The sequence below is a fragment of the Loxodonta africana genome, chromosome 12 (assembly GCF_030014295.1).
Source record: "Loxodonta africana isolate mLoxAfr1 chromosome 12, mLoxAfr1.hap2, whole genome shotgun sequence".
NCBI classification, from domain to species: Eukaryota; Metazoa; Chordata; class Mammalia; order Proboscidea; family Elephantidae; genus Loxodonta; species Loxodonta africana.
In genome coordinates, this window is record NC_087353.1 from 88,466,982 (window position 1) to 88,494,622 (window position 27,641).

The 27,641-nt window shown below is 49.0% G+C and overlaps 1 protein-coding gene across 1 annotated transcript in view; it reads left to right on the forward strand.

Moving 5' to 3' along the window:
* The first annotated feature begins 1,577 nt into the window (after positions 1-1,577).
* LOC135232894 (mucin-12-like) overlaps positions 1,578-27,641 on the forward strand; it is a 75,241-nt gene continuing 49,177 nt past the window's right edge. The window contains exon 1 of the mRNA XM_064294812.1: positions 1,578-1,641. Coding sequence (XP_064150882.1) covers positions 1,578-1,641 — 64 coding nt within the window. The remainder of the gene's footprint in view (positions 1,642-27,641) is intronic.

Sequence of the window (27,641 nt, forward strand, 5' to 3'; positions counted from 1 at the left end):
TCTCAGGTAGCTGACTGCCCTTGATCCCAGGTGGGGGGTGGGGTTGGGGGTTTCCTAAGGTCCCCAAGGATGAGGGAAAGTGGGCCCCGAGGTAGGGAAATGTCCTCAGCCCCACCTTCTTCCTTCCCCTCATGGTCCCTCCCCTCCCTTATTGCCCTACCTCCTCCTTCCCAGCCCCTCCCCAATTCCCTGCTCCTTTTCTCTCCCTGGTGGCACCCCATGCCTGCAGTAACCTCTGAGCCCAGGAGCCCTCAACCTCCTTTGGCAGGAATATCTGGTTTGGGGACAGGAAGTCAATGAGTCTCCAATTTTCTGCTGCAAACAATATAGCATTTATTGTAAAAGTAATGGTGTGTGTTATTCTTTTTGCTGTGTGTCATCCCCTGTGGCTGTCTCTACTTGGTCGGGGGTGGGGGTGGGAGAGCCCATGTAGGAGAGCCTAGGGCACATCCATTTCTCCCCCTGGGGAAGGAAAGAGTCTAAGAAGCCCTCAGAGGTCCATGACTGTCCTGGTAATGAACACAAAGATGGGGGTTCCATTTTGTTAGGCAGTGGGTGGGGGTACGGCCAGCAGCAGGTGAGGTTCCTATAGAATTTGTCACCTGTGCCTTTCTTCAACAATGGGATCTTAGGGATGGGGCCCTGAGAGTTGGGTCAGGGAGATGGGGTGGCACTGGCTTGGTCTGTCTGAGTCAACTGCTGGTTGCAGGGATGGGTGAAGCTGCCTCTCCAAAGACCTTCAGCCTCCCAAAGCAGGGTCCCAAGTTCACACCCACACACACACCTGCCTGTGCCTGGGGCTTGGGTCCTTTTATTTCTGATCCAGTGGGAGGCCAGGCCTGACCAGGGTTGAGGATGGTTTGAAATCATTTGACCCCTTGGCTGACAGAGTGAGGTTCTTTGGGTGGAGGTTTGGGTAACACTCCTGGCACCTATGTCCTGGGCAGAAAGGGGCTTGCAGTGGCCTCGTCTCCCCCTGATTCTGGCCAGGGGTGGAGACCAAGACCATAAAGCCTCAAGTGTGAACGGGGGCCCCACCCAGGAGCAGGACAGGGGGCTAGGGCCTTGGGGAGGGGACTGGTGATTAGGAAGTTGTACCTGAGTGGGGGCAATGGGGAAGAAGGCTGAAGAAAGGAGGGCCCCTGGGGGCAGGGCTGGAGGTACCACTTGGGGTCCTTAGCTCTGCCTACTGCTGGCTGCCCCTACCAGGGTTCCCACACTTCTAGCTCCATAGTCAACCTCTCCCTGGCATTTTGTGACCCTGGTCTCTTAGCAAACTTCTGACTCTCACATCTCCAATCAATCTCCGGTCCCTCCCTCTGGCCCTGCCCCACCTATGGGACTGTGGCTTTGTTGAAAAGACCCTTCACTGAGAGGGGAGGAGGAGCGACCAGCTTCCCTTTGGCCAACTGTCTTTGGTCACCCCTGCACCACCCAGCTATCCCCATCACCACACCCCATCCTGGGCCAGGTGCTGTCTTCCCCCTTTTAAAAGCTGACTTCTTCCTGGGAAGCGCTCACTTTTTAGTCCCCCCTGACAAGCGAAGACACTGCCATCAGGGCCCACTCCCCAGGAGATGCCGGCCATCTGTGCCCTGCTGCTGGCTCTCCTGCTCTGGGCACCCATCAGTGCTGTAGAGGGTGAGTGAGGCCCTGCTACCCCCTACTCCCTGGTGGTCCCTGGCTGGGCAGCAGGTGGCTGGCTTCCCTTCTCCTATCTTCCTCCCATTCTCCTTCCCTTTCTGGGGCAGGGGGTTGCCAAATGGCTGGGACCCATGTGTGACTTCATCCTGCCTTTGGGGGTGCTGATGGAGTTGTCCTGGGGACCTGCAGGTACAGAAGAGGCACAGCTTGTGGTTTGGGGTGGTTGGCCTGCATGAAGGTGCCTGGCTGCCTGAGAGTCTGTGGGGGCTGAAATCCCAGCCCCTCTGCCCTCCTGGTTTCCCAGCAGGAAGAGGGGCCTTTTCCTCACCTGGACAGCTGGTCTCTGTTGGGCTGCATCTGCCCAGAGGGCAGTCTTTCTACCTCTTGGAGGGAGGCATTGCATAGACTGCCAGCTCCCCTGCGGAGAGGGGAGTCATGGAGCTTCCACATGCTTTCCCCTTGACTTGGAAGAGGCACAGGCACCCTGGGAGAGCCCCTAGTTATAAATGGGTGAAGGGCTGAGGGGTGGACACAGGCCTTGGGGTTCTTGTGGCACCTGGTCATAGCCTTTTGTGTGGGAAGCCACTGTGGGCTCCCTGAGGCAGAGCAGGCTTTCTGACTCCCTAGAGCAGGGATGCGCTGCAGGGAAGGAGTGGGCAGGTGGGTGCTGGGATGAAGCGAGTTGGGGTCGCTAGGTGAAGCTCCAGGAGAAACAGGGAGACCTTGAGTTGAAGGACCCAGGGGGTGGGCAGGGGAAGGGTGGTGAGTAGCCAGGGGGGACGGGCTGGGACTCTGATAACCCACCCAGCAAGTTCTGAGATCCAAGTTGGGAACTGAGGCCCCAACTCTGCCTGCCATGCCCTGACAGACCTTCCCATCCCAGACATGCTGGGGAAGTGATATAGGTTGTCCAGGGTTGCTGGAGAGTGGGGCAAGGGCTGGAGGTGATGACTTGGGTGGATTTAGAGACATTGTGAAGGAACCCTGATGGCGCAATGGTTAAGTGCTCAGCTACTAACCGAAAGGTCTGCAGTTTGAACTCACCAGCTGCTCCTGGCTGCTTGGGAGAAAAGACCCGGAGATCTGCTCTGGTAAAGATTACCCATTGCCGTTGAGTCGATATGAGCCAGAATTGACCCGTAAAGATTACAGCCTAGGAAACCCTATGGGGCTGTTGTATACGGTCACTATGAGTGGAAATGGACATGACTGTACACAGCAACAACAGTATAAGTGAAGAGAGCAGTCAGGAAGGCCAAGGCCAGGAAGTTGGGCCATTTGAGGGACCTGGAAGGTCTGAATATGCCCAGAGGGCCCCAACCTCAGGCACTGGGAGCTCTGTTGTTTACAGTGCCATTTCTCAGTGGGTGGCTCATTTGATTCTCACAAGGATGATTGTGTAAGAAGGTGGAAATATGCAGAAATTGAGACTCTGAGAGGATGAGCACTCATCAGGGACCGGCCGTCACTCATCTGACACTGGGTTGTGGGGGCTCCCCCAAATTGGAGGACCTCAGCCCTCTTAAACTCCCCCGCCCCCATTATCCTGGGTTCCCCAGGGAGAGTTCCATGTCAGGTCGGAGATTTCAGTGGCATCTGCAGTTTTACTTACTTTCCAATCTAGACCTTTCTCTGGGTACTCCAGTTCCCTGTGAGGTTTCGGACAAGCAAGCATTGGGAGAAGGTAGAAAAATGTGCACACAAATGTGCAGGGGAAGGAGGGTATCCATAGGTCTGCTTGGAAGGTGAGGAAGTGTGTGCCAGGCAGAGGGTGAAGTTCGGTGGGAAAACGTGTTAGTACGGGGTGTCTGGGGATGGCCAAGTTCAGAGTCCCATGGAGGCAGCAAGCACCTCCAATCCCCCTGAGAGGACAGCCAGGCCTGCAATGACCTCTTGTAGCAGTGCACTTATCTTCCTGCCACAAGAGGTGCACCCCTACACACCTGCCTTTCCTCCCTGCCCAACCTAGGTCCTGCTCCGGGGTGGGAGGTGGTCACCGAGGGCAGGAAACAGCCGGCATCTCTGGAGCCAGACAGCCCAGGCTGAGGCTGGGAAACCCCTCCTGCCTCCTGACCACCCTGCTCCAAATCCAGTCTCCCCTTTTCTTATTCAGCATCTCTCTCCAGGTTATCGAACGCCTCCCCCAGAGAGTCTGTCCTCAGATTCTCTATCCTCTAAAAGTTATGTCTTCTGTTCCCTCCCAGGCTCTGCCCTCAACGCCCTCAGGCCCTTGGTCTCTTGAATTTTTTGATTTGGTGGGGATGCAGTTCATCGTGGGGGCTGGGGCAGGGGTAGGGAGGTGAGAAACATGGCCCAAATGGTAGGGAGACTCGTGATCTCAGAGAAATGAGGCTGGTGGAGCAAGGGACTGGTGAGACAGAGGTGATGAGGTGTCAGCAGTTGTGAGGCGGGTAACAGCTCACCTGTATATCTGACTCCTAGGGACCAGGCCCCCTCACTAGGACGAAAATAGGGCTGTAGATTAGAAAACACCCATTCTGTCCCATACGGTAGGGTTATTAGCCCCCGTCTCCCAGCATGTCATCCAGTTCCTAGTAACTGTTGTTGTTGTTGTTGTTGTTGTTGTTGTTAGGTGCTGTCGAGTTGGTTCTGACTCATAGCGACCCTATGCACAATAGAATGAAACACTGCCTGGTCCTGTGCCATCCTTACAGTCGTTGTTATGCTTGAGCTCCTTGTTGCAGCCACTGTGTCAATCCACCTCGTTGAGGGTCTTCCTCTTTCCTGCTGACCCTGTACTCTGCCAAGCATGATGTCCTTCTCCAGGGACTGATCCCTCCTGACAACATGTCCAAAGTATGTAAGACGCAGTCTCGCCATCCTTGCTTCTAAGGAACATTCTGGCTGTACTTCTTCTAAGACAGATTTGTTCGTTCTTTTGACAGTCCATGGTACATTCAATATTCTTCACCAGCACCACAATTCAAAGGCGTCAACTCTTTTTCGATCTTCCTTATTCATTGTTCAGCTTTCACATGCATATGATGCTATTGAAAATACCATGGCTTGGGCCAGGCGCACCTTAGTCTTCAGGGTGATATCTTTGCTCTTCAACACTTTGAAGAGGTCCTTTGCAGCAGATTTGCCCGATGCAATGCGTCTTTTGATTTCTTGACTGCTGCTTCCATGGCTGTTGATTGTGGATCCAAGTAAAATGAAATCCTAGTAACTAGTAGGTACCAATAAAAGAACACATAAACCTTTATTAAACATCTACTATGTGCCTGCTGATCACTGTGCCAGTTTTCAAGATTTATAAAACATGTTTCCTGGCCTCAAAGATCTTACATTGTTATTGTTGTTGTTAGTTACCCTCAAGTGGGCCACAGACTCAAGGCGACCCTATAAACAATGAAACGCTGCCTGGTCCTACTGCATCCCCATGAGGGGTTTTGGATCAGACCATTGTGATCCATAGGGTTCTTACTGGATGACTTTCAGAAGTAAATCACCAGGCCTTTCTTCCTAGGCAGTATTTCGTTCTGTTGTGCATGGGGTCTCCATGAGTTGGGTGGACTCCATGGCAGCTAACAACTCCAACAATAGAGTTTCTAGGTGGAGCTGTCCTGAGACCTGGGGCTCAGGTAGAGAATAGGAATATAGGGACAAAATTGAGAATTCTATACTCTCTGTGTGCTGCAGGGTTGTAAGCTCAAAATGCTGGGGGCATCAAAGTGAGGTTTGGAACCCGTGTCCTGATTTGGGTACATGAAGTTCCAAAGTGTCCACAGTAAGGTCGAGGTGGTGAGCAAAGCTCCTTGGAATGGCAGGATGGGGAAGTTTATGACAGAGGTCCTGGGCAGGGTCCTGCCTCGGGCAGAAGGGGTGAGAGCTCTTTAGCGTAGAAAGGTGAAGGCGGAAGGGAGAAATGTTCAACGTCTATAAAATCATGAAGAATGTGGTTAAGGTGAGAACAGTCATGTCCACAATAGACAGAGGCAACCTTTGAAACTTGTGTGATGTAAATTTAGAGCAGTTAAAAGGAACTGCTCTTTTATACACAGAGTAGTAAACTTACTCATTCAGCAAACACCCAAGGGTTGACTTAGCTTGGGCAGGTGCTGGGTTCTGATTAGGCAGAATGAATCAACCAGTTTATAGGAGAGTTAATGAGATGAGAACTGTACAGAAAGAACCGCAATTCAAAAAAATGGTGCCCGAGCTATGAGAGGGACAAAGGGCTGGAGGAAGACAAAGGAGGCCTCAGAGGCCACTTCCTTCTGGGGTGACTGGGGAGGCTGCAGGGAGAAGTGGCATTTGAACTTGGGACTGTTAAGGAGCAGTACACCCAAGCCTCTTGCCATCAAGTTGATTCTGACTCATAGCAACCCTATAGGACAGCGTAGAATTGCCCCGTAGTGTTTTAAAGGCTGTAATGTTTATGGAGGCAGACTGCCACATCTTTCTCCCACAGAGTGGTTGATGGGTTCAAACCGCTAACCTTTTGGTTAGCAGCAGCCAAGCACTTAACCACTGCTGATCTATTCCACCACAAGGTGGTAGGAAGGGACAGCCTCATAGGTCAGTGGCGGTCTTCAGGCTTCTTATCACAGAGGTGCCTTCTAGTACTTTTCCCCCAAGAACTCCTCTGGCGCCGTGAGAAATGTTTGCCTGGCAAGGCTCCTTAGACATATCCAGAACTGATAAAGCCAGTTTTCTCTCTATAGAGAGAACTGGAATATTTATAAAAACGGTCCCTGCGGTACAGCAAAGTGGGGAAGCCACACTGACTCTGTAGTCTGGGTATTATATTAATAATAAAAAATGCCAGTGTTCAAAGGCTTACATTGTTCTAGACAGAATCTATTTATTATCTCATTTAATTTTCACAACCCTGGGAAGAAGGTGCTGTTACTGATTTCTGTCTAATACATGGGGAAACAGGCACAGAGATGTTAAGTAACTTGCTCAAGGTCACACAGCCATCAAGTGAAGTAGTCAGGATTTGAATCCAAGCCATCTGGCTCCAGAACCCATCTTCTTTACCACTTGCTGTAGCTGGGGGTGCCCAGGTATACTAGTTTCCTACAGCTGCTACAACAGATTACCACAAATTTGGTAGCTTAAAACAACAGAAAAATTTATTCTCTCATGGTTCTGGAGGGCAGAAATCCACAATCAAAGTGTCGTCAGGGTCACGCTCCTTCCTAAGGCTCTAGGGGAGAATTCTTCCCTAACTCTTTCAACTTCTGATGGCTCCTGGTGTTCCTTGGCTTGTGGCTGCATCATTGTGATCTCTGCCCGTGTCTTCACATGGCCTTCTTCCCTGGGTTTGTGTGTCAAAACCAAACCAAACCAAACCCATTGCCATCGAGTCGATTCTGACTCATAGCGACCCTATAGTCAAATCCCCTCCTTCTAAGGAAACCAATTATTGGATTTAAGTTCCATGCTAATCCAGGATGATCTCATCTCGGATTGATTACATTTGCAAAGCCTCTATTTCCAAATAAGTTCACGTTCTCAGGTGCCGAGGGTTAGGACTCGGACGTATCTTTCTCAGGGACACGATTCAACCCACTACACGGTGATTTGGCAGCAACAAAATGGCTCTCACTTCCGGGAGGGAAATGGGCAGGGAGAAGAGGAGGGGGGCACTACTTGTTAGAGCTGAGAAGTCAGAAAGCCCTGCACGCCCCATATGTATGTGCAGGAGGGAGGGAAAAGACAAAGGTATCCCCAGCCCTGTCTCATCCTCTACCTTAACTTGGCCAGATAGGAATGACTCCTAGGAAGGAGACAGGCCCAAGACACCGAGCTCATGAGTTGCGGGGCTGAAAGCACACCCAGGACTGTGTGACTGAAGCTCAACCCAGGGCCCCCACAGTGCTTCTCTTGTAGAGGATTCTTGATTGAGCAGGGTGATCAGGCAGGTATTATTTATCCCCATTTTACAGGAGCAAATGGAAGTTTCCAAAACCAAACCAAACCCAGTGCCGTCGAGTCAATTCTCACTCATAGCGACCCTATAGGACAGAGTAGGACTGCCCCATAGAGTTTCCAAGGAGCGCCTGGCGGATTTGAACTGCCGACCCTTTGGTTAGCAGCCATAGCACTTAACCACTACGCCACCAGGGTTTCCAATGGAAATTTAGATGGGTTAAATTGGATTGTACAGATCACACAGCTGTTTAGAGGCTGATCCTGGAGGCACACCAGGGCCTCCCACTCCAAACCCCTCTGGGCCTGGCAACATAGCTGCTGCCCCTTTGAGGCTGCTCCTGCTGGTTCCGCTGACCTATTCCACCACTAACTGAAATGTGTTTTGGAGGTGGTGGGAAGGGACAGTCTTGTAGCTTAGTGGAGGTCTTCAGGCTTCTTGTCACAGAGGTGTCTTCTAGTTCTTTTCCCCAAGAATTCACCACCACCACCATGGGAAATGCTTTAATTAGAGTCTTTTCTAGCATTTTTGTGACCCAATTATTTTCTGCTTTGAATTTTCTGTTGATACCATGTGTTTTCTTTAAGGGAAGCACGCTGAATCATTGAGAGTGTCTGAATTTTTGGTAGGTAGCACGGATTTTTTTTTTTTCTTGCCCCCTCCCACAAGCCTACGTTAAGTGTTTAGTGGTATACATATAAAGTACCATTAAGGATACCCCAGAGTCCCCACTGGGGTCTATTGGTCCCTATTGGTCTATTCTATTTTTCCTACCCAAAATTCAGACACCTCATACAATACCCTGTAAAAACAGTAATTTTCGGCACACACCCGTTCCTCCCATTTCAAACAGTCATGAAGGCCCCTGCCTGTGGCAGCACGCACTCCAGTGGTGCAGCAGCTTCCCAATAAACCCCAGAGGCTGAAAAAGTAAATGGTTGCTATATATACCACAGGACAATACATATATTAAAAGAAGCAATAAAAACTATAAGCAGGATGAGAAAGTACCAAACTTTACTTTACTCGTTAATAAAAGAACTAGTATCTTTGATAACCTGTGTGGCTATAACACAGGTAAATATATATAATTTTTAAGTGTTTTAACTACAACGGTCTGGGGAATCCCAGCTTGGGAATCATTAACAGTGAGCGATTTTTCCTGAGTTCTCCAGTAGGTGGTGCTGTATATACTGTACCTTTTTTAAGTACATATGTTTTAAGTGCATACACTTATTGTTTTTTTTTGTGTGTGTGGTAAAATATATATAACAAAACATTTGCCTTTTTAACCATTTTTAACAGTACAGTTCAGTGACATTAATTATATTCACCATGTTGGGCAACCATCACCAGTCTCCATTTTTAAATGTTTTCCCGCACCCTACATTCGGTGCCCCTGCAGCAATAACTCCTCATTTTCCCCTTCCTCCCAGCCCCTAGTAATCATTGATGCCATTAATACATTTTTGTCTCTATGCATTTGCCTGTTCTAGATATTTCATGTAAGTGGGATCATATAGTATTTGTCCTTTTTGTGTCTGACTTATTTCAGTCAGGACAAGGTTCATCCATGTCATAGAACCTCATTTCTCTTTATGGCTGAGTAATAGTCCATTGTATGTGTATAGCATATTTTGCTTATCCATTCATCTGTTGATGGACACTGGGATTGTTTCCATGTGTGTTTTTAAAATTATAACAGATTTGTTGTAGGACATTTAGAAAATATAAACAAATAGAAGGAAGAAAGTTCTACTTTACCTCAGATAAACATTGTTAACATTATCTATTTCTGTATATGCATTTAGATTTATTCTATGTGGTGTGTAGGCAATTTATATTTAAATGGGTAGCTAATATTCCATTGTATGGATGGAATACCAGTCATCTAACTAGTCCCTTATTCTTGGGCATGTTTACCCCAATTTTCTCTATAATAAATAATGATGTAATACACATTCTTGTATAATTTTTTTAATCTGCATTGAGTTACTTTTTTAGGATCAATAACTAGAAATGGAATAACTAAAAGGGTATGACTATCTCTATGGTCCTTATTGCATGTTTTCAAATTATTCTTTAGAAATCTGAGACCAAGTTAACATTCATCAGCACCATCCAAGAACAAACTCTTTTCCACACCCTCACCAATGCTAGGTATTATTATCATCTAACAACATATTGGGGGCAATTTGTTAGGTAAAAACAAACAGTATCTTGTTTTGTGTTGAACTTCTTTGCTTACTGGTAAAGTTTATTTCCTCCCTTCTTTTCATGGGCTCAAGTCCACTTGCATCTCTTTGGAGCACAGCTGTGCTTTTCCTTTACCTAGCTTCCCAGCACAGCATTTCTGGCCTTGAGGATTGATCTTGGCAAGGCCAGCTTCACCTGCTCTGCCACATCCCTTGGGAACATTGTTGCCACCAGAATCCCAGGCTAGAAGAGGTCTCAGTTTCCTCACTCAGGGCACTACACTAATCAGGACATTGTGGCCATGTCCCTCACAGGAGCCAGTGAAAGCCTTGGGCATGGAGGAGGTTGCCTGCCCAAACAATAGGGTGTGTGACTGAGCCAAAGCCTTCAGCATGGGGCCCCCATTTAGACAGTGATCAGGAAAGAGCAGCAGGAGCCAAGGAGAAGGGAAAAGGACAATTAGGAGGTGGTGGTGTTTAGGTAACTGAAGGAGATGAGGGATTCAAGAAGGAGGATGAGATGACCAGGGATTTCTACTTGTGGTGACCTGAGAGGGCAACTATAGTGGAGATGTGGGTGATGAGGGACAGACTGAATAGCAACAAAATAGAGTAAATTGCTTCAAATCCAGGAATAAAGACAAAAGAGAGAAGGTATACCCAGAATCCCCTGCTCCATTCCAGCAAGTGTCCTGGCCTTAGCTGGGTGCCCCCATGGCTCACCATGTCACTGCAGGCTTCTCCATCAGTCTCCCTGCTGCTGGCCCTCTCTGCCCCTTCAAAAGGCCTCTAGGGCACTGTTTCTATGGCACAGTTGGGATCGTGGCCTTTTTCTGAACATTCTTCACTGCTGCTCAGGGTAGGCCCAAATCCCTTCTCCAGGCTGAACTCACACCCAGCCTACCAGCTCCCCTCTGCCTCGATCCCCCTTAGCACTACTTCATCCTAAACCTGCAGTTACTCCAAAGTCACTCTTACACCCCCCTTCCCCTCCCCGCCCCCCACAGGCTGCCTTTCTCTACACAATAAAACTTTTCTTTCTGTTACAAGTAAAAGCTGGCTTCAGGTTGTGTTTGAATTCTAATTTTACTAGCTGGGTAACCTTGGAAAGTGTTTACCCTCAGAATCTCAATTCATGTGTAAAACAAATATTGATATCTATCTCACAGAGTCGTTGTGACTATTAAATTAAAGACCTAAGAGAAAGCTTCTGGTAAAGTTCTCAGTGTTCATTTACTTATTAACTTAAGAAATACCTATTGTGCGTCAGGCTGCACAGGGTGGAAGTGGTCTTTGCTCTCATGAAGCCTTCCAGCCTAGAGGAAGAAAGATGTTGCATTTACTTTGCATTGCATTACATTTCACATTTAATTACATAAATAATCACTGAGCTGCAATTGTAACAGGCCCTGTGATGGGGCAAGTGTGGGAATTTGATAGGCAGCCAATCATTGCCACCTCTTCCCACCCCTGTTCATTTTTCATGATTTAGTTGGGAGACCATAAACTGTCTTTATACACCTTTTCATTGTTTGACTTGTAACAACAAACATTTTACTTTTATAACTTTAAAGCTCTATAAAATTTTTAATGAGTAAGCCCCCAAAACGCCTTCTTTTTAAGGAAGAAAAAGGGGGAAAAGACAGTTTACTTATTATCTCCTCCTTGAAGCCTTCCTCCAAAGAAAGGCAGATGGACTGTTCCCCATTCTGACTCCCACTACCTTCATAGAGGCCTCTACTACCCCTCATTGCATTGGGGAAGGCGGAGTCCATGAGCTCCAACAAGGGGTTGGGGACTGATTTGTTTTTGGTCCACAAGGTCTGCAATGGACCTGGCAGTCACAGAGTTCACAGTAATTGCTTGTTGAATGAAAGCATTAACTGGTGGGCTGGAGAGCTGAGAAGTGCCTTTTTTTGCGAGTGCCCAAAGGTATAGAGGAAACCCTGGTGACATAGTGGTTAAGAGCTATCACTGCTAACCTAAAGGTCAGCAGTTCGAATCCACAGCAGGGTGCTCCTCGGAAACACTCTAGGGAAGTTCTACTCTGTCCTTTAGGATTGCTATGAGTCAACTCAGCAGCAACAAGTTTTTCTTAAAGGCATAGACGCTAAGGATTGCGAGGCTTCCAAGGGGTGAGGTGCCCTCAGAGGCCAGAAGGAGAGAGTGGTCCCATGCTCAAGGAAAGAAAGAACAAGAGAAGAAGGTAGCCTGAGGAAAGGACCATAATCCTGAGGTCCTACTGCCAGGCCTGGGTTTCCTTCAAGCCCTGCCACCCTGTGCTTTGGGTTGACCAGAGCCCTCATGTGTTCGCTCTCTGCCTCTCCTCTTACAACTCTGGAGACGCCCCACCTCTACACTTCGCAGCTTTCTGAGCTCAGCCTTTCCATTTCCACCAGGCTCAATCAGACAAAACCTAACTTGTAGGCAAGAGGATTGGGTAAAAACCAAACATATCTATTGACTTAAAACACAATCTTTGAAATTTTTTCCATTAATTTAGAATTTTCAAAATCTTAGGCATTATTGCACCTTTGACCTGAACTGCATTGTTCAACGATTTGATAGTGCTGTCCTTCTGATGTTCTGATCATAGACTGCAAAGCCAGAGATTCAGAACCGTGGAGTGGACTAACTCTTGACTAACTGTTCAAACCCTGCCCTGACCTCCAGTCTTGGTCCAGTTCTTGAGATTGTTCTGTCTCTTTCAGAACTCTGTAAAAATAGGGATGTCTGGCAGAAGAACTAGATGGCACCCGGCTACAACTGATGACTGCCCTGACAGGGAACACAACAGAGAACCCCTGAAGGAGCAGGAGAGCAGTGGGATGCAGACCTCAGATTCTTGTAAAAAGACCAGACTTAATGGTGTGACTAAGACTAGAAGGACCCCGGAGGTCATGGTCCCCAGACCTGTTAGCTCAAGACAGGAACCATTCCCAAAGCCAACTCTTCAGGCAGGGATTGGACTGGACTAAGGGATAAAAAAGGATACTGGTGAAGAGTGAGCTTCTTGGATGAAGTAGACACATGAGACTATGTGGACAGCTCCTGTCTGGAGGGGAGATGAGAGGGGAGAGGGAGTCATAAGCTGGCCAAATGGACACAAAAATAGAAAATGGAGGGAAGGAGTGTGCTGTCTCATTAGGGGGAGAGCAACTAGGAGTATATAGCAAGGTGTATACAAATTTTTGTATGAGAGACTGACTTGATTTGTAAACTTTCACTTAAAGCACAATAAAAGTTTTTTAAAAATGGGGCTGTCTGAGATGGTGGAGGGTGCCTCTGCCCTGATGGCCTCCATGGTTCCCTCTGCCAGTAGATGAGGGTGGCCTTCCTGACAGATGAGAGCTGCAGCTCCAGGCATTTTTAGGGAGGGGTAGGGACTGATAGGAGGGGTCAAGGGTGTTTTGGACAATAAGCCCCATGCCCCGCCCTATCAAAGAATTCCCTTATACACCATACTTTAGAATTCTTAATAATCTCTAGGTTTATGGCACTATTGTTGCAAAGATTCTTTCCATATGTGATTTTATTCACCTCCTAAGAAGGGTGAAGAGAAGGCAGGAATTATAGTTCTATTTTACAGATAGGAAAATGGAGTCCAACCAGTGCAGTCACATGTTCTAATTTACATAGAGGATCAAAGATAGAATAAGCACTATAGTCCCAGGGGCACTCTTACTGCTAGACAGCTATTGCCCAGGGAGGGCTGTGGGACCCAAGGTGGAGGCGAAGCTCACCTGGGCAGGTTGTGAGGGCCACAGGAGAGCTAGGTGGAGGTGGTCGTATTCTAGGCTGGGTGGCTGAGCTTTATGTGAATGTAGCTGTAGAAAGAGAACAGAGAGGGAATCAATTGTCTATACCATCATTTCTGACTTCTCCTGATTCTTTTGACACCTCAGGACAGATGAACACTATGTTCAATGAGAAATCCACAGATCACACCACAGTCTCTGATTTTTCTAAAACCACAACTCCCACAGAAGAGACAACTGTCCATACTACTATGTATAACATGTCTGAATCAACAATCTTTTCTGATGCCTCCCATACCACAGACTTTGGGAGTTCTGCAGCCCCTTCGAGCCCTGAAAAGGCATTTTCTAGCCCAGCTATTTCAGAACAGACAACCAATACATTCACCAAAAAATCCACAGATCATAGCACCATCTCTAATTCTTCTGAACCCAGAGATTCATCTAGAACCTCCTCTAGCAAAAAGGAGGATTTTCTGCTTCCACACCAAGCCCTAGTGAATCCATTATCACTTCTACTGGTTATGGACCAATGACCACATATTTTGTTCAAGGATCCACTTTCTACACTATCAACTCAGATGTTTTCCACACTGACATTTGCCACTGACTCTTCCTATACACAGAAAACCAAGTCCTCGTTTCCCATCAAGCCCCAGCGAAGTCTCTAGCACCTTGGTGGTTTCTGAACCAACAACTATAACTCTCACAGAGAAACCTACAGGGTATACCACAATTTCTGATGTGTCTGAATCAACAGTTTCTTTTGACACCTCCCATACCACAGGCATTGGGAGTTCTTCAGTCTTTTCAAGGCTGTCTCATGTCCTGGTGAATCCTTTATTACTTCTGGTGGTTATAGAAAAACGACCATATCTTTTCCTCAAGGATCCACTTTCTACACAACCATCAAGGAAGTCTCCTTACAAACATTTGCCACTAACTCTTCCTACAACACAGAAAATACAAATCCCCCAAAAGCCACAGTGAGCTCTCTGCCACTGTTGTGGATTCTGAACAAATAGGCGCAACTCTCACAGAGGCTTCAACATCTACACCTGTAAAAATGGTGTGGTGGGGGCATCTGACCTCCTCTAACTTCATGAGGGGGAGAGAGAATCACCATCAGCATCAGCCCAAAGGTGATTCCTATGAAACAGAGGTCAGATATACCTCCACCCTCCAACCATTTTACCAGTTCTGACACTAGCCGTCCCTCTCACAGCACTCTCTACTTCTCTGATGGGTTTGATAATTCATTGAAATAGTCACACAGAACTCACAGATCATCCTCACAGTTATGGGGTTTATGAAGGAAGTAACAGGTTATAATTCAAGATCAGGGATGACTCAGGATACAGTTCTTCTATCAGGACAGCCTCTAATCAGCCTTTCAGCCTCTCAGGCCTCTCGCTGGCCCTCAGCCCCTCAGCCCCTCGGCCCAGCCTCTGCCCTACTTTGGGAAGTGTTACAAAGCTATTTAGTTCGCCGGTAAGTGCGTGAAGGCAGACCACTCTGCCAGTAAGCCTCTGCTGGAAGGTGCTCAGATCTCTAACTCTATGGGTCGACAAACCTAGCTCCATCGACAAGTGCCCAGAGGCACCCCGCTCTGCCAGGAAGCCTCTTGCCCAAAGGTGCTCAGCTATCTTTCTCTGGGGGTCTGTACACCCATGGTAACCCCTTGCTCTGAGAGCTGGGAAGCCCAGTGAGCTGTCTCACACCAATCTCCTGGTTCTACTGTAGCCTTTTCTCTGCAAATGCTTCTTGCTGTCTTGCACCATCTCCGGTGTTACAACTCTCTCTCTATCTCGCTATGTCTCCTGAGCCCTGCTATAAGAAGCCCAGGAGAGTCAGTTACTACTTCCAATAAGAATGGACAAAGGCCCACAACTTCCCCAGAAGAAATCACTTTCTATATAACCATAGCAGAGGGTTCACCACAAACATTTTCTACTGAGACTACCCACATCACAGAAAGTACAAGTCCTTCCTCCACATACAGTCCCAAAAAACTCTACCACAGCTTTGAATTCTGAAAGAATAACTTCAGCTCTCACAGAGGCTACAACTGTCTATACCAACATTTCCGATCTGCATGAATCAAGATATTCTTATGTTGTTTCCCATACCACAGGCACTGATATTTCAGCATCCCGTGCAAGCCCTGAGGAGTCATTCCCCAGCAGAGCTGTCTCAGGACAGACAGCGAAATCATTCGCCGAGATGTCCATATATAACAACCCTGTTTTCCTTTCTTCTCAACCCATAGATTCATCTAGAACCTCCTCTACCAAAGACAATGGATGGCCTGAAAGCACACCAGGTCCCAGTGAATCTCTTCCATCTTCTGGTCCTTCTGGGGAAATCACTACATCTCTTTCTCAAGGATCCCCTTTTTCCACAACCACCAAACACTTTTCCCCACCAACAATTGCTAGTGACACTTCTTATACCTCAGAAACTGAAAGGTCTGCTTCCCCATCCGGCCCCAGTAAAGTCTCTCCAACCTCGGCGCTTCCTGAGTCGACAACCACAATTCTCACACAGCAATCAACTCGGTATATAGCCATTTCTAACACTTCTGAATCATCGGCTCCTTCTGACACCTCCCATAAAACGGGCACAGGGACTTTTTCAGCTACTTCAAGTCCTGGACAGGCATCTAGCAGCCCTTCTGTCTCAGGTCCCAGTGAGACCTTGACTGCTTCCCCTGATTATGGAAAAGGAAACAACACATCTTTCCCAGAAGAATCCACCACCTACATAACCACGGCAGATGGCTCATCACCAATATTCTCTCCTGAGTCTACCCACAGCACACAAAATGCAAGTTCTCTTTCCCCAACGACTTCCAAAGGACTCTCTCCCAGCGCCTCAGAAGCTGAAAGAACAACCACAATTCTCATAGAGGCCCCAACTCTCTACACCACCATTCCTGATCTGTACATATCAACGGTTTCTTCTGTTGTTTCCCAAACCACTGGAGGTGAGAGTTCAGCATCCCCTGTAAGCTCTGCAGAGTCATTTACCAGCTCAGCCATCTCAGGACGGACAGCCACTACATTCGCTGAGACGTCCACACATCACAGCCCCGTTTTCCTTTCTTCTCAACCCACAGATTCATCTAGCACCCTGTCTACCAAAGACGATGGAAGGCCTGAAAGCACACCAAGTCCCGGTGAATCTCTTCCCTCTTCTGGTCCATCTGGAAAAATCACTACTTCTGTTTCTCAAGGATCCCCTTTTTCCACAAGCACCAAAGACTTTTCCACACCGATACTTGCTGCTGACTCTCCTTATAGTGCAGAAACTGAAAGGCCTGCTTCCGCATTCGGCCCCAGTAAAGTCTCTCCCACCTCAACGCTTTCAGAGCCCATAGCCACGACTCTCACACAGCATTCAACTAGGTATACACCCATTTCTCACACTTCGGAATCAACAGGTGCTTCTGACACCCCCCATACAACCGACACTGGGACTCTTTCAGCTACTTCAAGTCACGGAGAGGCGTTTACCAACCCTGCTGACTCAGGTCCCAGGGAGACCTCGACTACTTCCAGTGATTCCGGAAAAGGAAACACCTCTTTCCCAGAAGAATCCACTTCCTACTTAACCGCAGCAGACAGTTCACCACCGACATTGTCTCCTGAGTCTACCCACAGCACACAAAATGCAAGTTCTTTTTCCCCATCGACTCCCAAAGGACTCTCTCCCAGCGCCTCGGATTCTGAAAGAAAAACCACAACTCTCATAGAGGCTCCAACTGTCTACACCTCCATTTCTGATCTGTACCAAGCAATGCTTTCTTCTATTCTTTCCCAAACCACAGGCAGTGAGAGTTCACCATCCCCTGCAAGCCCTGGAGAATCATTTACCAGCTCAGCTGTCTCAAGACAGACAGCCACTACATTTGCCGAGACATCTACACATCACGGCCCCGTTTTCCTTCCTTCTCAACCCGTAGATTCATCTAGCACCTTGTCTACCATAGATAATGGAAGGCCTGCAAGCACGTCAAGTCCCGGTGAATCTCTTCCCTCTTCTGGTCCTTCTGGACAAATCACTACTTCTCTTTCTCAAGGATCCACGTCTTCCACAAGCACCAAAGACGTTTCCACACCAACACTCGCTACTGACTCTTCTTATAGCACAAAAAAGGCGAGGCCTGTTTCCCCATCCGGCCCCACTAAAGTCTTTCCTACCTCGGCGCTTTCAGAGCTGACAGCCACGACTCTCACACAGCAGCCCACTCATTATACAGCCATTTCTGGCACTTCTGAATCAACGGCTGTTTCTGACACCTCCCATACAACGGACACAGGGACTCTTTCAGCTACTTCAAGTCACAGAGAGGCGTTTACCAACCCTGCTGTCTCAGGTCCCAGGGAGACCTCGACTACTTCCAGTGATTCCGGAAAAGGAAACACCTCTTTCCCAGAAGAATCCACTTCCTACTTAACCACAGCAGACGGTTCACCACCGACATTGTCTCCTGAGTCTACCCACAGCACACAAAATGCAAGTTCTTTTTCCCCATCGACTCCCAAAGGACTCTCTCCCAGCGCCTCGGATTCTGAAAGAAAAACCACAACTCTCATAGAGGCTCCAACTGTCTATACCACCATTTCAGATCTGTACCGGGCAACGCTTTCTTCTATTCTTTCCCACACCACAGGCAGTGAGAGTTCACCATCCCCTGCAAGCCCTGGAGAATCATTTACCAGCTCAGCTGTCTCAAGACAGACAGCCACTACATTCGCCGAGACATCTACACATCACGGCCCCGTTTTCCTTTCTTCTCAACCTGTAGATTCATCTAGCACCTCGTCTACCGTAGATGATGGAAGGTCTGCAAGCACATCAAGCCCCGGTGAATCTCTTCCCTCTTCTGGTCCCTCTGGACAAATCACGACTTCTCTTTCTCAAGGACCCACTTCTTCCACAACCACCAAAGACTTTTCCACACCGACACTTGCTACTGACTCTTCTTATAGCGCAGAAACTGCAAGGCCTGCTTCCCCATCCGGCCCCAGTGAAGTCTCTCCAACCTCCGAGTTTTCAGAGTCAACAGCTACGGCTCTCACACAGCAGTCAACTCGGTATACAGCCATTTATGACACTTCCGCATCAACGGCTCCTTCTGAGACCTCCCAAACAAGGGACAATGAGACTTTTGGAGCCTCTTCAAGTCCTGGAGAGGCATCTACCAATGCTGCTGTCTCAGGTCCCAGTGAGACCTTGAGTCCTTCCAGTGATTATGAAAACGGAAACACATCTTTCCCAGAAGAATCCACTTCCCACACAGCCACAGCAGACGGTTCATCACCAACATTCTCTCCTGACTCTAAGCACGCCACGGAAAATGCAAGTTCTTCTTCCCCAGCGACACCCAAAGGACTCTCTCCCAGAACCTCGGAATCTGAGACAACAACCACAACTCTCACAGAGGCTCCAGCTGTCTACGCTACCATTGCCGATCTGTACGAATCGACGGTTTCTTCTGTTGTTTCCCAAACCACAGCCAGTCAGAGTTCAGCATCCCCTGCAAGCCCTGAAGAGTCATTTACCAGCTCAGCTGTCGCAGGACAGACAGCCATCACATTCGCCGAGACGTCCACACTTAACAGCCCCGTTCTCCTTTCTTCCCAACCCACAGATTCATCTAGCACCTCCTCTACCGGAGACGAAGGAAGGCCTGCAAGCACACCAAGTCCCGGTGAATCTCTTCCCTTCCCTAGTCCTTCTGGAGAAATCACTACTTCTCTTTCTCAAGGATCCCCTTTTTCCACAACCACCAAAGACTTTTCCCCACCGACACTTGCTACTGACTCTTCTTATAGCGCAGAAACTGGAAGCCCTGCTTCCCCATCCGGCCCCACTGAAGTCTCTCCCACATCGGCACTTTCAGAGCTGACAGCCACGGCTCCCGCACAGCAGTCAAGTCGGTATACAGCTATTTCTGAAACTTCTCAATCGACAGCTCCTTCGGACACCTCCCCTGCAACGGATACTGCAACTTTTTCAGCTTCTTCAAGTCCTGGAGAGGCATCTACCAGCCCTGCTGTCTCAGGTCCCAGTGAGACCTTGACTACTTCCAGTGGTTATGGAAAAGGAAACACATCTTTCCCAGAAGAATCCACTTCAAACATAACCACAGCAGATGGGTCGTCACCAACATTGTCTCCTGAGTCTACCCACAGCACACAAAATGCACGTTCGTTTTCCCCATCGACTTCCAAAGGACTCTCTCCCAGCGCCTCAGAATCTGAAAGAACAACCACGATTCTCACAGAGGCCCCAACTCTCTACACCACCGTTCCTGATCTGTACATATCAACGGTTTCTTCTGTTGTTTCCCAAACCACTGGAGGTGAGAGTTCAGCATCCCCTGTAAGCTCCGGAGAGTCATTTACCAGCTCAGCCGTCTCAGAACGGACAGCCACTACATTCGCCGAGACGTCCACACATCACAGCCCCGTTTTCCTTTCTTCTCAACCCACAGGCTCGTCTAGCACCTCGTCTACCAAAGACGATGGAAGGCCTGAAAGCACACCAAGTCCCGGTGAATCTCTTCCCTCTTCTGGTCCTTCTGGAGAAATCACTACTTCTGTTTCTCAAGGATCCCCTTTTTCCACAAGCACCAAAGACTCTTCCACACTGACACTTGCTGCTGACTCTCCTTATAGTGCAGAAACTGAAAGGCCTGCTTCCGCATTCGGCCCCAGTAAAGTCTCTCCCACCTCAACGCTTTCAGAGCCCATAGCCACGACTCTCACACAGCATTCAACTAGGTATACACCCATTTCCGACGCTTCGGAATCAACAGGTGCTTCTGACACCCCGCATACAACCGACACTGGGACTCTTTCAGCTACTTCAAGTCACAGAGAGGCGTTTACCAACCCTGCTGTCTCAGGTCCCAGGGAGACCGCGACTACTTCCAGTGATTCCGGAAAAGGAAACACCTCTTTCCCAGAAGAATCCACTTCCTACTTAACCACAGCAGACGGTTCACCACCGACATTGTCTCCTGAGTCTACCCACAGCACACAAAATGCAAGTTCTTTTTCCCCATCGACTCCCAAAGGACTCTCTCCCAGCGCCTCGGATTCTGAAAGAAAAACCACAACTCTCATAGAGGCTCCAACTGTCTATACCACCATTTCAGATCTGTACCGGGCAACGCTTTCTTCTATTCTTTCCCAAACCACAGGCAGTGAGAGTTCACCATCCCCTGCAAGCCCTGGAGAATCATTTACCAGCTCAGCTGTCTCAAGACAGACAGCCACTACATTCGCCGAGACATCTACACATCACGGCCCCGTTTTCCTTTCTTCTCAACCCGTAGATTCATCTAGCACCTCGTCTACCGTAGATGATGGAAGGTCTGCAAGCACATCAAGCCCCGGTGAATCTCTTCCCTCTTCTGGTCCCTCTGGACAAATCACGACTTCTCTTTCTCAAGGACCCACTTCTTCCACAACCACCAAAGACTTTTCCACACCGACACTTGCTACTGACTCTTCTTATAGCGCAGAAACTGCAAGGCCTGCTTCCCCATCCGGCCCCAGTGAAGTCTCTCCAATCTCCGAGTTTTCAGAGTCAACAGCTACGGCTCTCACACAGCAGTCAACTCGGTATACAGCCATTTATGACACTTCCGCATCAACGGCTCCTTCTGAGACCTCCCAAACAAGGGACAATGAGACTTTTGGAGCCTCTTCAAGTCCTGGAGAGGCATCTACCAATGCTGCTGTCTCAGGTCCCAGTGAGACCTTGAGTCCTTCCAGTGATTATGAAAACGGAAACACATCTTTCCCAGAAGAATCCACTTCCCACACAGCCACAGCAGACGGTTCATCACCAACATTCTCTCCTGACTCTAAGCACGCCACGGAAAATGCAAGTTCTTCTTCCCCAGCGACACCCAAAGGACTCTCTCCCAGAACCTCGGAATCTGAGACAACAACCACAACTCTCACAGAGGCTCCAGCTGTCTACGCTACCGTTGCCGATCTGTACGAATCGACGGTTTCTTCTGTTGTTTCCCAAACCACAGCCAGTCAGAGTTCAGCATCCCCTGCAAGCCCTGAAGAGTCATTTACCAGCTCAGCTGTCGCAGGACAGACAGCCATCACATTCGCCGAGACGTCCACACTTAACAGCCCCGTTCTCCTTTCTTCCCAACCCACAGATTCATCTAGCACCTCCTCTACCGGAGACGAAGGAAGGCCTGCAAGCACACCAAGTCCCGGTGAATCTCTTCCCTTCCCTAGTCCTTCTGGAGAAATCACTACTTCTCTTTCTCAAGGATCCCCTTTTTCCACAACCACCAAAGACTTTTCCCCACCGACACTTGCTACTGACTCTTCTCATAGCGCAGAAACTGGAAGCCCTGCTTCCCCATCCGGCCCCACTGAAGTCTCTCCCACATCGGCACTTTCAGAGCTGACAGCCACGGCTCCCGCACAGCAGTCAAGTCGGTATACAGCTATTTCTGAAACTTCTCAATCGACAGCTCCTTCGGACACCTCCCCTGCAACGGATACTGCAACTTTTTCAGCTTCTTCAAGTCCTGGAGAGGCATCTACCAGCCCTGCTGTCTCAGGTCCCAGTGAGACCTTGACTACTTCCAGTGGTTATGGAAAAGGAAACACATCTTTCCCAGAAGAATCCACTTCAAACATAACCACAGCAGATGGGTCGTCACCAACATTGTCTCCTGAGTCTACCCACAGCACACAAAATGCACGTTCGTTTTCCCCATCGACTTCCAAAGGACTCTCTCCCAGCGCCTCAGAATCTGAAAGAACAACCACGATTCTCACAGAGGCCCCAACTCTCTACACCACCGTTCCTGATCTGTACATATCAACGGTTTCTTCTGTTGTTTCCCAAACCACTGGAGGTGAGAGTTCAGCATCCCCTGTAAGCTCCGGAGAGTCATTTACCAGCTCAGCCGTCTCAGGACGGACAGCCACTACATTCGCCAAGACGTCCACACATCACAGCCCCGTTTTCCTTTCTTCTCAACCCACAGGCTCGTCTAGCACCTCGTCTACCAAAGACGATGGAAGGCCTGAAAGCACACCAAGTCCCGGTGAATCTCTTCCCTCTTCTGGTCCTTCTGGAGAAATCACTACTTCTGTTTCTCAAGGATCCCCTTTTTCCACAAGCACCAAAGACTCTTCCACACTGACACTTGCTGCTGACTCTCCTTATAGTGCAGAAACTGAAAGGCCTGCTTCCGCATTCGGCCCCAGTAAAGTCTCTCCCACCTCAACGCTTTCAGAGCCCATAGCCACGACTCTCACACAGCATTCAACTAGGTATACACCCATTTCCGACGCTTCGGAATCAACAGGTGCTTCTGACACCCCGCATACAACCGACACTGGGACTCTTTCAGCTACTTCAAGTCACAGAGAGGCATTTACCAACCCTGCTGTCTCAGGTCCCAGGGAGACCGCGACTACTTCCAGTGATTCGGGAAAAGGAAACACCTCTTTCCCAGAAGAATCCACTTCCTACTTAACCACAGCAGACGGTTCACCACCGACATTGTCTCCTGAGTCTACCCACAGCACACAAAATGCAAGTTCTTTTTCCCCATCGACTCCCAAAGGACTCTCTCCCAGCGCCTCGGATTCTGAAAGAAAAACCACAACTCTCATAGAGGCTCCAACTGTCTATACCACCATTTCAGATCTGTACCGGGCAACGCTTTCTTCTATTCTTTCCCAAACCACAGGCAGTGAGAGTTCACCATCCCCTGCAAGCCCTGGAGAATCATTTACCAGCTCAGCTGTCTCAAGACAGACAGCCACTACATTCGCCGAGACATCTACACATCACGGCCCCGTTTTCCTTTCTTCTCAACCTGTAGATTCATCTAGCACCTCGTCTACCGTAGATGATGGAAGGTCTGCAAGCACATCAAGCCCCGGTGAATCTCTTCCCTCTTCTGGTCCCTCTGGACAAATCACGACTTCTCTTTCTCAAGGACCCACTTCTTCCACAACCACCAAAGACTTTTCCACACCGACACTTGCTACTGACTCTTCTTATAGCGCAGAAACTGCAAGGCCTGCTTCCCCATCCGGCCCCAGTGAAGTCTCTCCAATCTCCGAGTTTTCAGAGTCAACAGCTACGGCTCTCACACAGCAGTCAACTCGGTATACAGCCATTTATGACACTTCCGCATCAACGGCTCCTTCTGAGACCTCCCAAACAAGGGACAATGAGACTTTTGGAGCCTCTTCAAGTCCTGGAGAGGCATCTACCAATGCTGCTGTCTCAGGTCCCAGTGAGACCTTGAGTCCTTCCAGTGATTATGAAAACGGAAACACATCTTTCCCAGAAGAATCCACTTCCCACACAGCCACAGCAGACGGTTCATCACCAACATTCTCTCCTGACTCTAAGCACGCCACGGAAAATGCAAGTTCTTCTTCCCCAGCGACACCCAAAGGACTCTCTCCCAGAACCTCGGAATCTGAGACAACAACCACAACTCTCACAGAGGCTCCAGCTATCTACGCTACCGTTGCCGATCTGTACGAATCGACGGTTTCTTCTGTTGTTTCCCAAACCACAGCCAGTCAGAGTTCAGCATCCCCTGCAAGCCCTGAAGAGTCATTTACCAGCTCAGCTGTCGCAGGACAGACAGCCATCACATTCGCCGAGACGTCCACACTTAACAGCCCCGTTCTCCTTTCTTCCCAACCCACAGATTCATCTAGCACCTCCTCTACCGGAGACGAAGGAAGGCCTGCAAGCACACCAAGTCCCGGTGAATCTCTTCCCTTCCCTAGTCCTTCTGGAGAAATCACTACTTCTCTTTCTCAAGGATCCCCTTTTTCCACAACCACCAAAGACTTTTCCCCACCGACACTTGCTACTGACTCTTCTTATAGCGCAGAAACTGGAAGCCCTGCTTCCCCATCCGGCCCCACTGAAGTCTCTCCCACATCGGCACTTTCAGAGCTGACAGCCACGGCTCCCGCACAGCAGTCAAGTCGGTATACAGCTATTTCTGAAACTTCTCAATCGACAGCTCCTTCGGACACCTCCCCTGCAACGGATACTGCAACTTTTTCAGCTTCTTCAAGTCCTGGAGAGGCATCTACCAGCCCTGCTGTCTCAGGTCCCAGTGAGACCTTGACTACTTCCAGTGGTTATGGAAAAGGAAACACATCTTTCCCAGAAGAATCCACTTCAAACATAACCACAGCAGATGGGTCGTCACCAACATTGTCTCCTGAGTCTACCCACAGCACACAAAATGCACGTTCGTTTTCCCCATCGACTTCCAAAGGACTCTCTCCCAGCGCCTCAGAATCTGAAAGAACAACCACGATTCTCACAGAGGCCCCAACTCTCTACACCACCGTTCCTGATCTGTACATATCAACGGTTTCTTCTGTTGTTTCCCAAACCACTGGAGGTGAGAGTTCAGCATCCCCTGTAAGCTCCGGAGAGTCATTTACCAGCTCAGCCGTCTCAGAACGGACAGCCACTACATTCGCCGAGACGTCCACACATCACAGCCCCGTTTTCCTTTCTTCTCAACCCACAGGCTCGTCTAGCACCTCGTCTACCAAAGACGATGGAAGGCCTGAAAGCACACCAAGTCCCGGTGAATCTCTTCCCTCTTCTGGTCCTTCTGGAGAAATCACTACTTCTGTTTCTCAAGGATCCCCTTTTTCCACAAGCACCAAAGACTCTTCCACACTGACACTTGCTGCTGACTCTCCTTATAGTGCAGAAACTGAAAGGCCTGCTTCCGCATTCGGCCCCAGTAAAGTCTCTCCCACCTCAACGCTTTCAGAGCCCATAGCCACGACTCTCACACAGCATTCAACTAGGTATACACCCATTTCCGACGCTTCGGAATCAACAGGTGCTTCTGACACCCCGCATACAACCGACACTGGGACTCTTTCAGCTACTTCAAGTCACAGAGAGGCGTTTACCAACCCTGCTGTCTCAGGTCCCAGGGAGACCGCGACTACTTCCAGTGATTCCGGAAAAGGAAACACCTCTTTCCCAGAAGAATCCACTTCCTACTTAACCACAGCAGACGGTTCACCACCGACATTGTCTCCTGAGTCTACCCACAGCACACAAAATGCAAGTTCTTTTTCCCCATCGACTCCCAAAGGACTCTCTCCCAGCGCCTCGGATTCTGAAAGAAAAACCACAACTCTCATAGAGGCTCCAACTGTCTATACCACCATTTCAGATCTGTACCGGGCAACGCTTTCTTCTATTCTTTCCCAAACCACAGGCAGTGAGAGTTCACCATCCCCTGCAAGCCCTGGAGAATCATTTACCAGCTCAGCTGTCTCAAGACAGACAGCCACTACATTCGCCGAGACATCTACACATCACGGCCCCGTTTTCCTTTCTTCTCAACCTGTAGATTCATCTAGCACCTCGTCTACCGTAGATGATGGAAGGTCTGCAAGCACATCAAGCCCCGGTGAATCTCTTCCCTCTTCTGGTCCCTCTGGACAAATCACGACTTCTCTTTCTCAAGGACCCACTTCTTCCACAACCACCAAAGACTTTTCCACACCGACACTTGCTACTGACTCTTCTTATAGCGCAGAAACTGCAAGGCCTGCTTCCCCATCCGGCCCCAGTGAAGTCTCTCCAATCTCCGAGTTTTCAGAGTCAACAGCTACGGCTCTCACACAGCAGTCAACTCGGTATACAGCCATTTATGACACTTCCGCATCAACGGCTCCTTCTGAGACCTCCCAAACAAGGGACAATGAGACTTTTGGAGCCTCTTCAAGTCCTGGAGAGGCATCTACCAATGCTGCTGTCTCAGGTCCCAGTGAGACCTTGAGTCCTTCCAGTGATTATGAAAACGGAAACACATCTTTCCCAGAAAAATCCACTTCCCACACAGCCACAGCAGACGGTTCATCACCAACATTCTCTCCTGACTCTAAGCACGCCACGGAAAATGCAAGTTCTTCTTCCCCAGCGACACCCAAAGGACTCTCTCCCAGAACCTCGGAATCTGAGACAACAACCACAACTCTCACAGAGGCTCCAGCTGTCTACGCTACCGTTGCCGATCTGTACGAATCGACGGTTTCTTCTGTTGTTTCCCAAACCACAGCCAGTCAGAGTTCAGCATCCCCTGCAAGCCCTGAAGAGTCATTTACCAGCTCAGCTGTCGCAGGACAGACAGCCATCACATTCGCCGAGACGTCCACACTTAACAGCCCCGTTCTCCTTTCTTCCCAACCCACAGATTCATCTAGCACCTCCTCTACCGGAGACGAAGGAAGGCCTGCAAGCACACCAAGTCCCGGTGAATCTCTTCCCTTCCCTAGTCCTTCTGGAGAAATCACTACTTCTCTTTCTCAAGGATCCCCTTTTTCCACAACCACCAAAGACTTTTCCCCACCGACACTTGCTACTGACTCTTCTCATAGCGCAGAAACTGGAAGCCCTGCTTCCCCATCCGGCCCCACTGAAGTCTCTCCCACATCGGCACTTTCAGAGCTGACAGCCACGGCTCCCGCACAGCAGTCAAGTCGGTATACAGCTATTTCTGAAACTTCTCAATCGACAGCTCCTTCGGACACCTCCCCTGCAACGGATACTGCAACTTTTTCAGCTTCTTCAAGTCCTGGAGAGGCATCTACCAGCCCTGCTGTCTCAGGTCCCAGTGAGACCTTGACTACTTCCAGTGGTTATGGAAAAGGAAACACATCTTTCCCAGAAGAATCCACTTCAAACATAACCACAGCAGATGGGTCGTCACCAACATTGTCTCCTGAGTCTACCCACAGCACACAAAATGCACGTTCGTTTTCCCCATCGACTTCCAAAGGACTCTCTCCCAGCGCCTCAGAATCTGAAAGAACAACCACGATTCTCACAGAGGCCCCAACTCTCTACACCACCGTTCCTGATCTGTACATATCAACGGTTTCTTCTGTTGTTTCCCAAACCACTGGAGGTGAGAGTTCAGCATCCCCTGTAAGCTCCGGAGAGTCATTTACCAGCTCAGCCGTCTCAGGACGGACAGCCACTACATTCGCCAAGACGTCCACACATCACAGCCCCGTTTTCCTTTCTTCTCAACCCACAGGCTCGTCTAGCACCTCGTCTACCAAA